Below are 12,778 nucleotides of genomic sequence, written 5' to 3'. Positions count from 1 at the left end.
ATGACTGTACCTATTCGTGTTTCTACACCTGTGGGTAAGCCCTTAGTGGTGGATCGAGTATATCGATCCTGTCTTATTTCATTGGTTGGGTATGACACTTGGGTAGACTTAATCATTCTGGGGATGTTAGACTTTGATGTTATCTTGGGTATGGATTGGCTTTCTCCTTATCATGTTGTCCTTGATTGTAATGCTAAGACTGTGACTTTAGCAATGCCTGTTATTCTGAGGGTTGAGTGGAAGAGTGCTAGTGGTTCTTATCCTAGCAAGGTCATCTCTTTTATCCGTGCTCAGAAATTGGTGGAGAGGGGGTGTTTGTCTTACTTAGCGTTTATTCGGGATTCTAGTATTGAACCACCTCCCATGGACTCTATTCCCGTGGTTCAGGAGTTTCTCGATGTATTTCCTTCTGATCTTCCAAGTGTTCCTCCCGATAGGGATATCGATTTTGCTATTGATTTCGAGCCGGGCACTAAGCCTATTTCTATCCCTCCATACCGTATGGCTCCAGCAGAGTTGAAAGAATTGAAGGATCAGCTGCAGGATTTATTGAGTAAGGGTTTTATTCGCCCTAGTGTATCACCTTGGGGTGCCCCTGTATTGTTTGTGAAGAAGAAGGATAGGACTATGAGGATGTGTATTGATTACAGACAGTTGAACAAGGTAACAGTGAAGAATAAGTATCCTCTTCCGCGCATTGATGACTTATTTGATCAGTTACAGGGAGCATCATTGTTCTCTAAAATTTATTTGAGGTCTGGGTATCATCAGTTGAAGATTAGGGCATCAGATATTCCTAAGACATCTTTTCGAACTAGGTATGGGCATTATGAGTTTCTAGTGATGTCATTCGGATTGACTAATACCCCAGCAGCATTCATGGAGTTGATGAATGGGGTGTTTCGGCCATACCTTGATTCTTTTGTGATTATTTTTATCGATGACATCTTGGTTTACTCCAAGACTGAGGAGGACCATGTCCGACACCTGAGTATTGTACTTCAGAGGTTGAGAGAAGAGAAATTGTATGCCAAGTTCTCAAAGTGTGAGTTCTGGCTTAATTCTATGACATTCTTGGGACACGTGGTGTCCAAGGAGGGTATTAGAGTAAATCCAGCCAAAATTGAGGCAGTTAGAGGCTGGACACGACCTACTTCACCTACTGATATTAGGAGTTTTGTGGGATTGGCAGGCTATTATCGACGATTTGTTCAGAGTTTCTCTACTATTGCAGCTCCATTGACTAGATTGACTCAACAGGATGTGATTTTTCAGTGGTCTGATGAGTGTGAGGAGAGCTTTCAAAAGCTCAAGAATTTGTTGACTTCTGCTCCTGTGTTGACTCTACCTGAGGAAGGTGTAGACTTTACTGTGTATTGTGATGCTTCAGGAGTTGGTTTGGGTGGTGTGTTGATGCAGAAGGGGAAAGTGATTGCTTATGCTTCTAGGCAATTGAAATGCCATGAGAAGAACTACCCTACTCATGATCTGGAGTTAGCGGCTGTGGTATTTGTACTTAAGTTATGGCGTCATTATTTGTATGGAGTGCATTGTGAGATCTTCACTGATCATCGGAGTCTTCAGTATATCTTTAGCCAGAGGGATTTGAACTTGAGGCAACGGAGATGGCTTGAGTTGCTGAAGGACTATAATGTGACCATTCTGTATCATCCAGGAAAGGCCAATGTTGTGGCCGATGCTCTGAGTAGGAAGACTCCTAGAACGGGGAGTCTTGCAGCGCTTAGTATTGAGGAGAAACCATTGGCTAGAGATGTGCAGATATTAGCTAACAGTCTTGTCCGCTTGCAGATTTCAGAAAAGAGTGATGGGATGATTGCTTTTATTGAGGCTCGGTCTTCTTTAGTCGAGCAAATCCGTGCACACCAATTTGATGATGAAAAATTATGTCTCATTCGAGACAAAGTATTAAGAGGGGAAGCTAAGGAGGCTGTCCTTGATTCTGATGGTGTCTTGCGGATCGGAGGCAGAATTTGTGTGCCCAGGACAGGCGATTTGATTAGATTGATTCTTGAGGAGGCCCATTGTACTCGGTATTTCATCCATCCGGGAGCGGCGAAGATGTATCATGATCTGAGTCAGCATTACTGGTGGTGTGGGATGAAGAGAGATATTTCAGACTTTGTTTCGAGGTGTTTCACTTGCCAGCAAGTCAAGTGTGAGCACCAGCGGCCCGGGGTCTATCTCGGAGGATGCCTATTCCTACTTGGAAGTGGGAGCGGATTGCTATGGACTTTGTTGTGGGTTTTCCTACCACAGTGGGTGGTTATGACTCTATTTGGGTTGTTGTTGATAGGCTGACCAAGTCTGCCCACTTCATCCCGGTTCGGGTAAAGTATACAGCAGAAAAGTTAGCCGAACTATATATCAGCCAGATTGTATCATATCAGATCGAGGTTCACTATTTACTTCTCACTTCTGGAAGACATTACAACATGGTCTGGGTACTCAGTTTGATATGAGTACGGCATTTCACCCTCAAACAGATGGTCAATCTGAGTGGACCATTCAGGTATTGGAAGATATGCTTCAAGCGTGTGTGATCGATTTTGGTGCAAGATGGGATCGACATTTACCCTTAGCGGAGTTCGCCTATAATAACAGTTATCACTCTAGTATCCAAATGGCCCCATTTGAGGCATTGTATGGTAGAAGGTGTAGATCTCCTATTGGTTGGTTTGATTCGGCGGAGATGGACTCTTTGGATACAAACTTGCTTAGAGATGCTATGGAACAAGTCTGTATGATTCAGTATAGACTATTGACAGCCCAGAGTCGACAGAAGAGTTATGCAGACCAGAGAGTTAGAGACTTAGTGTTTATGGAGGGTGATCATGTTTGGCTCCGAGTATCACCCATGAAGGGTGTGATGAGGTTTGGAAAGAAGGGCAAGCTTAGCCCTAGGTTCATTGGACCTTTTGAGATTTTGAGCCGAGTGGGAGAGGTGGCCTATAAGTTGGCCTTTCCACCTAGTTTGTCGGCAGTTCATCCTGTTTTCCATGCCCTTATGCTTCGAAAATATATTCCGGATGAATCTCATGTGATTTCCCTCGATTCTGTGGAGCTGGGTCCAGACTTGACATATGAGGAGGAGCCCATAGCTATATTGGATAGGCAAATCCGAAAGTTTAGGACCAAGGAGCTTGTTTCAGTGAAGGTGCAATGGAAGCACCGTTCAGTAAGAGAAGCAACTTGGGAGACAGAGTCTGACATGCGTGCCAGATATCCTCAACTTTTTGAAGCTTCAGATAATTACTTTTACTCTATGTTCGAGGTCGAACATGATTTTTAGTGGTGGATAATGTAATGACCCAAAAGCTCCTCTTTAGAATTTTGCATATTTGTTTAACTTAAGTTAATTAATCGATAGTTTATGGGCTAAAGTGATAATTTATTTAAGACCCTATCCTATTTAGCCTTTATTTCATAAAATATGTGGGTAAAACCTATCACAATTAGTACTTAATTAATTCACAAAAGAAAAAAAAAAGAAAGGAGAAAGACGGAACGGACGAAGGGTTCGACTGCTTCAGGTAAACTACATCTGCATTAATTTCTTTAATTGTTGCACACATATGTTTATATATATAAGATTGAATGGTAGGAAGAAAGAGAATTAGGATCCCTTTAAAATTTTCATTATAAAATAATATTTTTGATGGTTATATTAAAATAATAATAATAACCTAATCATTGGCAATGATTGCCAAGATATGATCTAATGTTTGTGTTTGGCAAAATTTGGATGCAGATTATTAAATCTGCAACTTCTTTTTTGTTCTTTTTTTTCCATTTCGTAAAATCATCAACTTTAATATTTTCTTTTCTTTTATTTATTTTTCTTTTCTTATTGTTCACATTATAAAAATAAAATATTATTAAATTGGGTTGTTGGAAGTGATTGGAAAGGAAAATATATATAAAAATTTGTATTTTTGTGAAGTTGAGAATGTATCGGATAGTGACCTCTACTGATTAAGCCTTTGACTAGATGGAAGTATTGGAGAGTAAATTTATAGAAATATCCTTACTATTGTGAGGTAGCTGTTTGTCATCTCAGCGAACTTTCCTACTCCAGTTTATGACTTTGTTTTTACTTGAAAGACAACTTCATTTAGACTTCTATTTTGTTTCAATTCTAATATTTACAATAGAGGCTTGTGCACGTGACAACCTGGTTTTGGGGGTTGAATTAATATGACTTGATTTTTTTTTATAGAAATTGTTGTTGGATTGTCATTTACTTCCGCACTTTGTTAGATATTGGGTTTTAGGCTGACTTGTCTTGGTGGGATAAGACGAGTGCCATCACACCCATTTCGGGTCGTGACATTACTAAAAAGACCTACTTTAACATAAAATTCATTACTCAAAAATATAATTAATTATATTCATCTTTATTTTGTCTCTAATTAATGTACCTGAAAAGAAACAAGTATGACAAAATTAATAATATATATTAGATTGAAATTAAAGAATAAATCAAATTAATTTCAATATTTTTAAATATATATATTTTAAAAGATGCTAAAAGTAACTTTACAAATAAAATGAATAGGATGATATATTTGTATTTAAAGTAAACTAAAAAATGTTTACTAGATTATAAAAGTGTAGTTCTTCATTAAAATATAGAATCAAATATGTACTTTTACTTGATTTCAAACATATTAATCTAAATATGTGTTTGATTTTAAAAGTTGAGGACAATCTACGGTAATATGATCATTTCTTATATATTTCATTTTAAAAACTATAAATTGTATTTTTAAACTTCATTAAAATATTTATTTCAAATAGTAAATTTTCTCCACAAGTTAATGACTTTTCTAAAGCTACAAATTATAAGATTTTTCTAGAACTAAGATTATGACACAAATAAATAGACATTAACTCATCTTCATTTCATTCGCTCTTTAATTCTCTCTCCTCATATGTCTTATATCAATAAATTTTTCGTCCTTTATTTTTTATTTGCGTCCTAAATATTATACACTCTGGTATAGATCTCTTATTAGGAAAATCAATAATGCAGTTTCTTTTTCAAAATTAAGAACTAGATTTCGATCAATTCTCTCTATAATGACTCAACTTTCAACAAAATTCAACTAATCCACACTTTTCAAACACCCTAACGAATCAGTTAACATGTTATATTCAATATCAATTACAATCATTTTTCTCAAAATGCTTAATTCAAAAGGAATGCAACCAGTGAGATAGCTCTTCAAAAATAAAATTTTCAACAATTTGATAAGCATGTTATGTTATTTCCTTTCGTTCTCTTTGGACTTTTCAATTTCATGGCATTGTTCTTTTTTTGGGATTGTAGAGATAATTTTTGAAGTATCTAATTAACTTGATTTCTCTTTTTATTTACAATATCAAAAATCCACGTAACATATATGTCATATATAATTTATTGAAAAACATACATTTATTTATTACTATTATTTTATCATAGTTAAAATCATTTTAATCAAGTTATATAAATTATTATACTAACTACCTCATGTTAAATTACTGCATCATATATTATATAAAATGTTGCAGATATTTTTAAATCCTTTTTCTTTGATAAAAAACATTAATCCATCATATTTATTATTTATTTTTAAAAAATTCTTTCTTTATTATACAAAATTGTTCTCCTAATTTTAATAAATATTAGAAACAAAGTCATAACTTTTTTTTATCCTTTTATTACTTTATAAAGAATGAGATGATTCATTGTAATTTTCATCAGTCAATTTTTAATAAATATTATGCTTTATTGTTATTTCCTATCATGTTTATTTGAAAATATGATAATAATTTTTATTTTAAAATTTAATCAAATTTCTATTATAAAATTGTAATATTGGACCCGTAAACGGGCCTTTCATTACTCTGTTTATATAGAAGAGCCAAATTAAGGATGACCAAGGGCAAATTTATCAAATCATAAAGATTCTAGAATGTTTCTCTCTATGTTATGATATCAAGAAACTTGTAATAAATTTATAATGACAAAAAAACCAAATATATTTTCCTAAATACCATGTGTATCCTAATGATGTGACATTTAATATGAATCCACATTTTCAATCACACTTTTTGCAAATTTGTCAAATCATAAAGATTCTAGAATGTTTCTTTCTATGTTATGATATCAAGAAAATTATAATAGATTTGTAATGACAAAAAACAAATATATTTTCCTAAATACCTTTTGTATCCTAATGATGTGACATTTAGTATGGATCCACATTTTAAAAGATACTTTTTTCTTAATATAGACTAATTTTAATTAGTCTATTTTATTGAGATATTGTCTATTTTTTTTTTTTATATGGTGTAGATTTTTCACCAAACCAAAATATCTCTTAAATAAATGTAGGATAAATTTTTAATTTTATAACATACTAATGATTTTTATAGGTCTAAAGGTAATTCTAAATTATTGATTTATTAAGACCTTGAAAAATGATTTATCTGATGTTTGTCTAAAAAAATCATATTAACATTTACAATTAATATGGTTAATTGACTTGATAACTTATTTTAAGTAATATTCCTCTATATTATTTTATTATTTTTTCTATTATATAGAAGAGTGAAGTGGTAGGACAACAAGGGTAAAATTGTAATTTCATTCTAACAAAAACTTATTAAGAAAAATATTAAATAATCTAGAAAGATATTTCTATATATGAAGTGAATAATGATCAGGGGTAAAAATATAATTTCATGCTACAAAAAATGATAACAAGAAAAGTAAATATTTCTAGATACATCTTTAGTTATTTTTATTACTATTAACTTATTTTGTTATTACTTCACTTTTTTTTATGAGTCATCGTAATATCTATTCATTAATCTATTTCACTATTACTTTAATTTAACCCTTAATATTTTTTCTATTCATTATGCTTATAAAATTTACATACTTTAATATAAATATACATTATGAATTACTTATTTTCACCTTTATTTTGACTTTAATGAATATACTTGAAAAGAAATAAGTGTGATAAAATTAATAATATATGCATTAGATTGAAATAAAAAAAAGATGTTAAGAAGTAATTTTACAAATAAAAATGAATAGGATGATATATTTACATTTAAGGCGATCTAGAATTGAAATTAAATTTCATTCTAACAAAAATCTATTAACAAAAATAGAAAGAAAAATAATTAATTCTAGAAGCATCTTTCTATACATGAAGTGAATGGCGATCAAATGTAAAATTATAACTTCACGCAAACAAAAATCTATCAAGAATGATAAAAAGAAAACTAAATAGTTCTAGAATATTTTTAGTTATTATTATTACATTTAACACCCAATTTTGGCCCTCCAATATATAGATTAATCATCGAGTTTTTTAAATTTCAAACGATTTAAAATAATTAGTTTTATAAGAATTTCAAAATAAAAATAAAATAATAAATATAGTTTGCAAGTTATTTTAAATAGTTTCGTCGCTTTTTTCATATTTTTAAATAATTTATATGTTCTATTGTAACGACCTGTTAGTCGTTTTGAGCAGTAGAGTTTATTTCTGGTAATAACTGTCTGGGTCGACGGATCCCACGACGGACCGTCATGGGAACGACGGACCGTCGAGGGTATCTCGTTCCAAAACACTTAGAATTCTGAAAAATTGGGTACTGAGAACAACTCTCTGAACTTCGCGACGGAAGAGCAGGACGGACCGTCGTAGGCACGACGGACCGTCACAGAATCTTAAATAAAAATTGAGTCTCTAAACTCTGTGACGATTCAGCAGGACGGACCGTCGCAGGCACGACGGCCCGTCACAGACTGCGTAACCCTGACTGGGTCAGATTTTTGTTAAAAGTTTTAAGGGGCGTTTTGGACTATTTCTGCTTATAATTATAATGTTAGGGGTTTAATGTTAATAATTCAATTACTTGGGGGTTAAAAGAGATAACCTTGGAATAAGTAATGGGTTACTTTAGCATCTTTTATACTTAATTATATGGTAATTAGGGTAAAAGAAAAAGAGTTTGAATAAGGAAAAATAGAAAGAACAGAGAGAAGAGGGACGAACGAACGAGAGAGAGAAGAACGAAGAGGAAAGCAAAGCATTGGAGAAGTAGATTGTGTGATCACGATTCTTCGGTGGAGGTAGGTTATGATTTATGTTATTTCGTAGTAAAACTCTTAATAGCGAATGATATGTATTGGGTAATTTTGTAAAGTCTTCTATATGCTTAATTGTGTGCTTGCATGATATGATTATGTAATTGTGATGAATTAGCATGATGAGGCTGTTGAATCTTAAACCTTAAAACCTCTCTACTATTAATGATGATGTCTTGGTATCAAAGAAGGCTTGATGAACTAAAAGAATGAGGTTAATGGATCGGGTGTCACGAACCGACACGTAGTATTAAGGGATCGGGTGTCATGAACCGACACATAGTATTAGGGGATCGGGTGTCACGAACCAACACATAGTATTAGGGGATCGGGTGTCACGAACCGACACATAGTATTAGGGGATCGGGTGTCACGAACTGACACACAGTATTAGGGGATCGGGTGTCACGAATCGACACATAGTATTAGGGGATCGGGTGTCACGAACCGACATATAGTATTAGGGGATCGGAGTGTCACGTTCCGACACAAGAGGAATAAAGAGAATGAATCTTGAATTATCTTAATATACTCAAAACTTAAAAAACCTTTTCCCAAATAAGTATGGTGTGGAGGCTTGAGTCCTCATAGGTGTGCTTGTTGTTGTTGCCAATGGTTCTTGTACTTGTTGTTGCCACCTGTTGAGTATTGTAGTTGAGTTTATGATATTATTTGATGTATATTGCTTTCTATTTTGAGTTAGCCGATGATACTTACTCAGTACTTGTGCCTTGTACTGACCCCTACGTGTAATTTTCTTCTTTGTTATTTGTGGAGTGCAGCAAACGTGCCATTGATTTCGACTCAACCGCAACTCTAGCCAGACTTCAGCATAATCAGATTTCAGGGTGAGCTATTGCTCCTAGCTCGGACTGGATTCTTTCCTTCACGTCTTGATGTCTTGAAGTTCAAACACGGACCATCTCTTTTACTTATTTTAGCTTCTTAGATACTCTTAGATTTAGTAATTTGAGGATAGATGTTCTTGTGATGATGACTTCCAGGTTTTGGGGATAGTAATTGATAAACTTTAGAAGCTATTTAATTGATTTCGTTAATGAGTTTTAAGTGTTCCGCATTATTTTATGTTTATTATGGTTGAAATGTTGGGGTTTAGATTGGTTGGTTCGCTCACATAGTAGGATAAGTGTGGGTGACACTCGCGGATCGTTTTGGGTTGTGACAAACTTGGTATAAGAGCATTAGGTTCGTTGGCCTCATCACACAAGAATGAGTCTAGTAGAGTCTTGAGGAACGGTAGAGGGACGCCTTTACTTTTCTTTGAGAGGCTACAAGACTTTAGGAAAATTTCATTCTTTCTTTCTTTCGTGCTATTACTTGGGTCCAATTGGTATCTAGGTGATACAAATTGGTAGCTGACCATCTTCACTCTATTTTGCAGATGGTTAGAACTAGAGCAACAACTGCGCCAACACCAACACCGGCAAGACAAGATGTGTCTGAGCCAGCCACTGAGGCTGTAGCTCGAAGAGAAATAGTGACAAGAGGCCATGGTAGAGGTCACGGGAGGACGTCCTCTAGAGGAAGAGGACAAGCACCTGGCCCATCTGGTACTAGGGCGGTGACTCCTCCACCTACTAAGGAAGTAGTAAGAGAGGGTGAGAAAGGGGAGCATGAACAAGTGCAGAATGAGGAATTACCACCCCAACCTACCCCAGAGATGATTAACCTGGTTCTTGCTTATCTTAGTGGGTTATCTGATCAGGGCCAGACACCTCCAGTGTTTTCTGCACCAGCGCCTCAGGTTCCGGGAGTACAACATGCAGCTGTTGTGGCTCCCCGCATGGATGCCTCATTGGAAATAGGCACGTTTCCTCGGTTGACTACAGGGCCTATAATGACAAGTAATCAGCATGAACTTTTCAGTAAGTTCTTGAAATTGAAACCTCCAGTCTTCAAGGGTGTTGAATCTGAGGATGCCTATGATTTTATGGTTGATTGTCATAATCTACTACACAAAATGGGCATAATGGAATGATTCGGTGTTGAGTTTGTAACCTATCAGTTTCAGGGAAATGCCAAAATGTGGTGGCGGTCGTATGTTGAGTGTCAACCAGTACAAGCACCACCTATGACTTGGGCATCATTCTCTAGCTTGTTTATGGAGAAGTATATACCCCGGACTTTGAGGGATAGGAGGAGAGATGAGTTCTTGAGCCTAGAGCAAGGCAGGATGTCGGTCACTGCTTATGAGGCTAAGTTTCGTGCACTATCCAGGTATGCCATCAAGCCTTGCTTCAGTCCACAAGAGCGGATTCGCCCTTTCGTGAAAGGGTTGAGGTCAGACTTGTGGATTTCAGCCTTACAGGTAGCTGCTGCAGCAAAATCCTTTCAGGAGGTGGTAGATTTCGTGATAAAAGTGGAGGGAGTGAAGCCAGACGACTTCACCATAGCATCGACATCTAAGAGGTTTCGTAAAGGAGGTGAGTTTAATGGTTCTTACTCTAGAGGGTAGAGTTCAGGAGGTTATCCAGCCCGTCCTATTCAGTCTTCACTACAGACTGTAGTTGGGGGTCCACCGTAGACCGGTCAACATTTCTCTGAGTTTAGAGGTTATCCCCAGACTCCGTCGTTCTCACAAAGACCTCTACTTGAATCCAGAGATTGTTATGGATGTGGAGAGACTGGACATATTAGGAGAAATTGTCCAAAACAGAGTTACAAACCCCCAATAATCAGAGGTAGAGGTGGTCATGGAAGAAGCCGTTATTCAGGAGGACGTGGTGGCCGAGGTAATGGTGGTCATCAAAACGGCCGGGGTGACGGACAAACTGGAACTACTGCAGCGCAACATGGTAGGGGCAACGGACAGACCGATGATAGGGCCCATTGTTATGCTTTCCCTGGGAGGTCTGAAGCGGAGACATCTGATGTTGTTATCACTGGTAATATTTTGGTTTGTGATTGCATGGTTTTTGTATTATTTGATCCTGGATCTACATTTTCATATGTATCTTCCTCATTTGCTACTGGTCTTAATTTACATTGTGAATTGCTTGACATGCCTATTCGTGTTTCTACTCCGGTGGGTGAGTCTGTGATAGTTGAAAGGGTGTATAGGTCTTGTCTTGTGACTTTTATGGGGAGCAATACTCATGTAGACTTGGTTATCTTAGAAATGGTTGATTTCGATGTAATTCTGGGTATAACTTGGCTTTCTCCAAACTTCGCAATCTTAGATTGCAATGCCAAAACTGTGACATTGGCCAAGCCTGGGACAGATCCGTTAGTGTGGGAGGGTGACTACACTTCCACTCTAGTTCGTATCATCTCCTTCCTTCGTGCTAAAAGAATGGTTAGAAAGGGTTGTTTAGCTTTCTTGGCACACCTCAGGGATGATACTACCCAAGTGCCTTCAATTGAGTCGGTTACAATAGTCTGTGAGTTTCTGGATGTGTTTCCTGCAGACCTTCCTGGTATGCCACCGGATAGGGATATCGACTTTTGCATTGATTTGGAGTCGGGTACTCGTCCCATTTCCATACCCCCTTATAGGATGGCTCCCACTGAGTTAAGAGAGTTAAAGGACCAACTTTAAGAGTTGTTAAGCAAAGGCTTTATTAGACCAAGTGCATCCCCTTGGGGTGCTCCCGTTCTGTTTGTGAAGAAGAAAGATGGAAGTTTTCGGATGTGCATTGACTACAGACAACTGAATAAGGTAACTGTTAAGAACAAGTATCCTCTTCCTCGCATCGATGATTTGTTCGATCAGTTAGAAGGTGCTTGTACCTTCTCAAAAATTGATTTGAAATCTGGTCATCATCAATTAAAAATACGGACAACGGATGTGCCCAAGACTGCTTTTCGGACCAGGTATGGGCATTATGAGTTCCTAGTAATGTCTTTTGGGCTTACGAATGCCCCTGCTGCTTTCATGAGCTTGATGAATGGAATTTTTAAGCCATATCTGGATCTCTTCGTCATTGTATTCATTGATGACATACTGGTATACTCGAAGAGCAAGAAAGAACATGAGGAGCACTTGAGAATGGTATGCAAATGTTGAGGGAGAAAGAGTTTTATGCCAAATTCTCTAAGTGTAAGTTTTGGCTAGATTCAGTGTCTTTCTTGGGGCACGTAGTTTCTAAGGACGGAGTGATGGTGGATCCTTCCAAGATTGAAGCAGTGAAGAATTGGGTAAGACCTACTAATGTTACAGAGGTAAGGAGCTTCGTTGGTTTAGCTAGCTACTACCGTCGATTTGTCAAGGGATTTTCTTCCATTGCTTCTCAATCGACAAACTTGACTAAGCAGAGTGTTCCATTTGTATGGTCGGACGAGTGTGAAGAAAGCTTTCAGAAGCTCAAGACTTTGTTGACTACTGCACCAATTCTTACCGTGCCAGTGGAAGGTAAGAATTTCATTGTTTATTGTGATGCATCCTATTCGGGTTTGGGTGCAGTGCTAATGCAAGAGAAGAATGTAATTGCTTATGCTTTGAGGCAATTAAAGGTGCATGAACGTAATTATCCGACCCATGATTTGGAGTTGGCTGCGGTAGTGTTTGCATTAAAGCAATGGAGACATTATCTATATGGGGTTAAATGTGAAGTCTATACGGATCATCGTAGTTTGCAGAATGTCTTT

General features: G+C 36.5%; 1 protein-coding gene across 1 annotated transcript; it reads left to right on the top strand.

Moving 5' to 3' along the window:
- On the top strand, positions 1 to 3,310 carry LOC138338525 (uncharacterized). The gene is made up of 4 exons (XM_069289495.1): positions 1 to 421; positions 1,676 to 1,923; positions 2,771 to 2,892; positions 2,992 to 3,310. The coding sequence occupies exons 1-4, from the start codon at positions 1 to 3 to the stop codon at positions 3,308 to 3,310; spliced, it is 1,110 nt and encodes a 369-aa protein (XP_069145596.1).
- Positions 3,311 to 12,778: the final 9,468 nt, after the last annotated feature.

Source organism: Solanum lycopersicum, chromosome 9 (genome assembly GCF_036512215.1).
Source record: "Solanum lycopersicum chromosome 9, SLM_r2.1".
NCBI classification, from domain to species: domain Eukaryota; kingdom Viridiplantae; phylum Streptophyta; class Magnoliopsida; order Solanales; family Solanaceae; genus Solanum; species Solanum lycopersicum.
The sequence above is the reverse complement of the archived record's forward strand: the minus strand, read 5'-3'. Positions and strand labels throughout refer to the sequence as shown.

Bases quoted from the DNA above. Each gene is read 5' to 3' on its own strand.
- LOC138338525 (XM_069289495.1), top strand. From the start codon at position 1: ATGACTGTACCTATTCGTGTTTCTACACCTGTGGGTAAGCCCTTAGTG. The intron at 422-1,675 runs GTGTTCCTCCCG...TGTATCATCCAG, and splicing joins ATTTCCTTCTGATCTTCCAA to GAAAGGCCAATGTTGTGGCC. The intron at 1,924-2,770 runs GTATTAAGAGGG...TGTATGATTCAG, and splicing joins TATGTCTCATTCGAGACAAA to TATAGACTATTGACAGCCCA.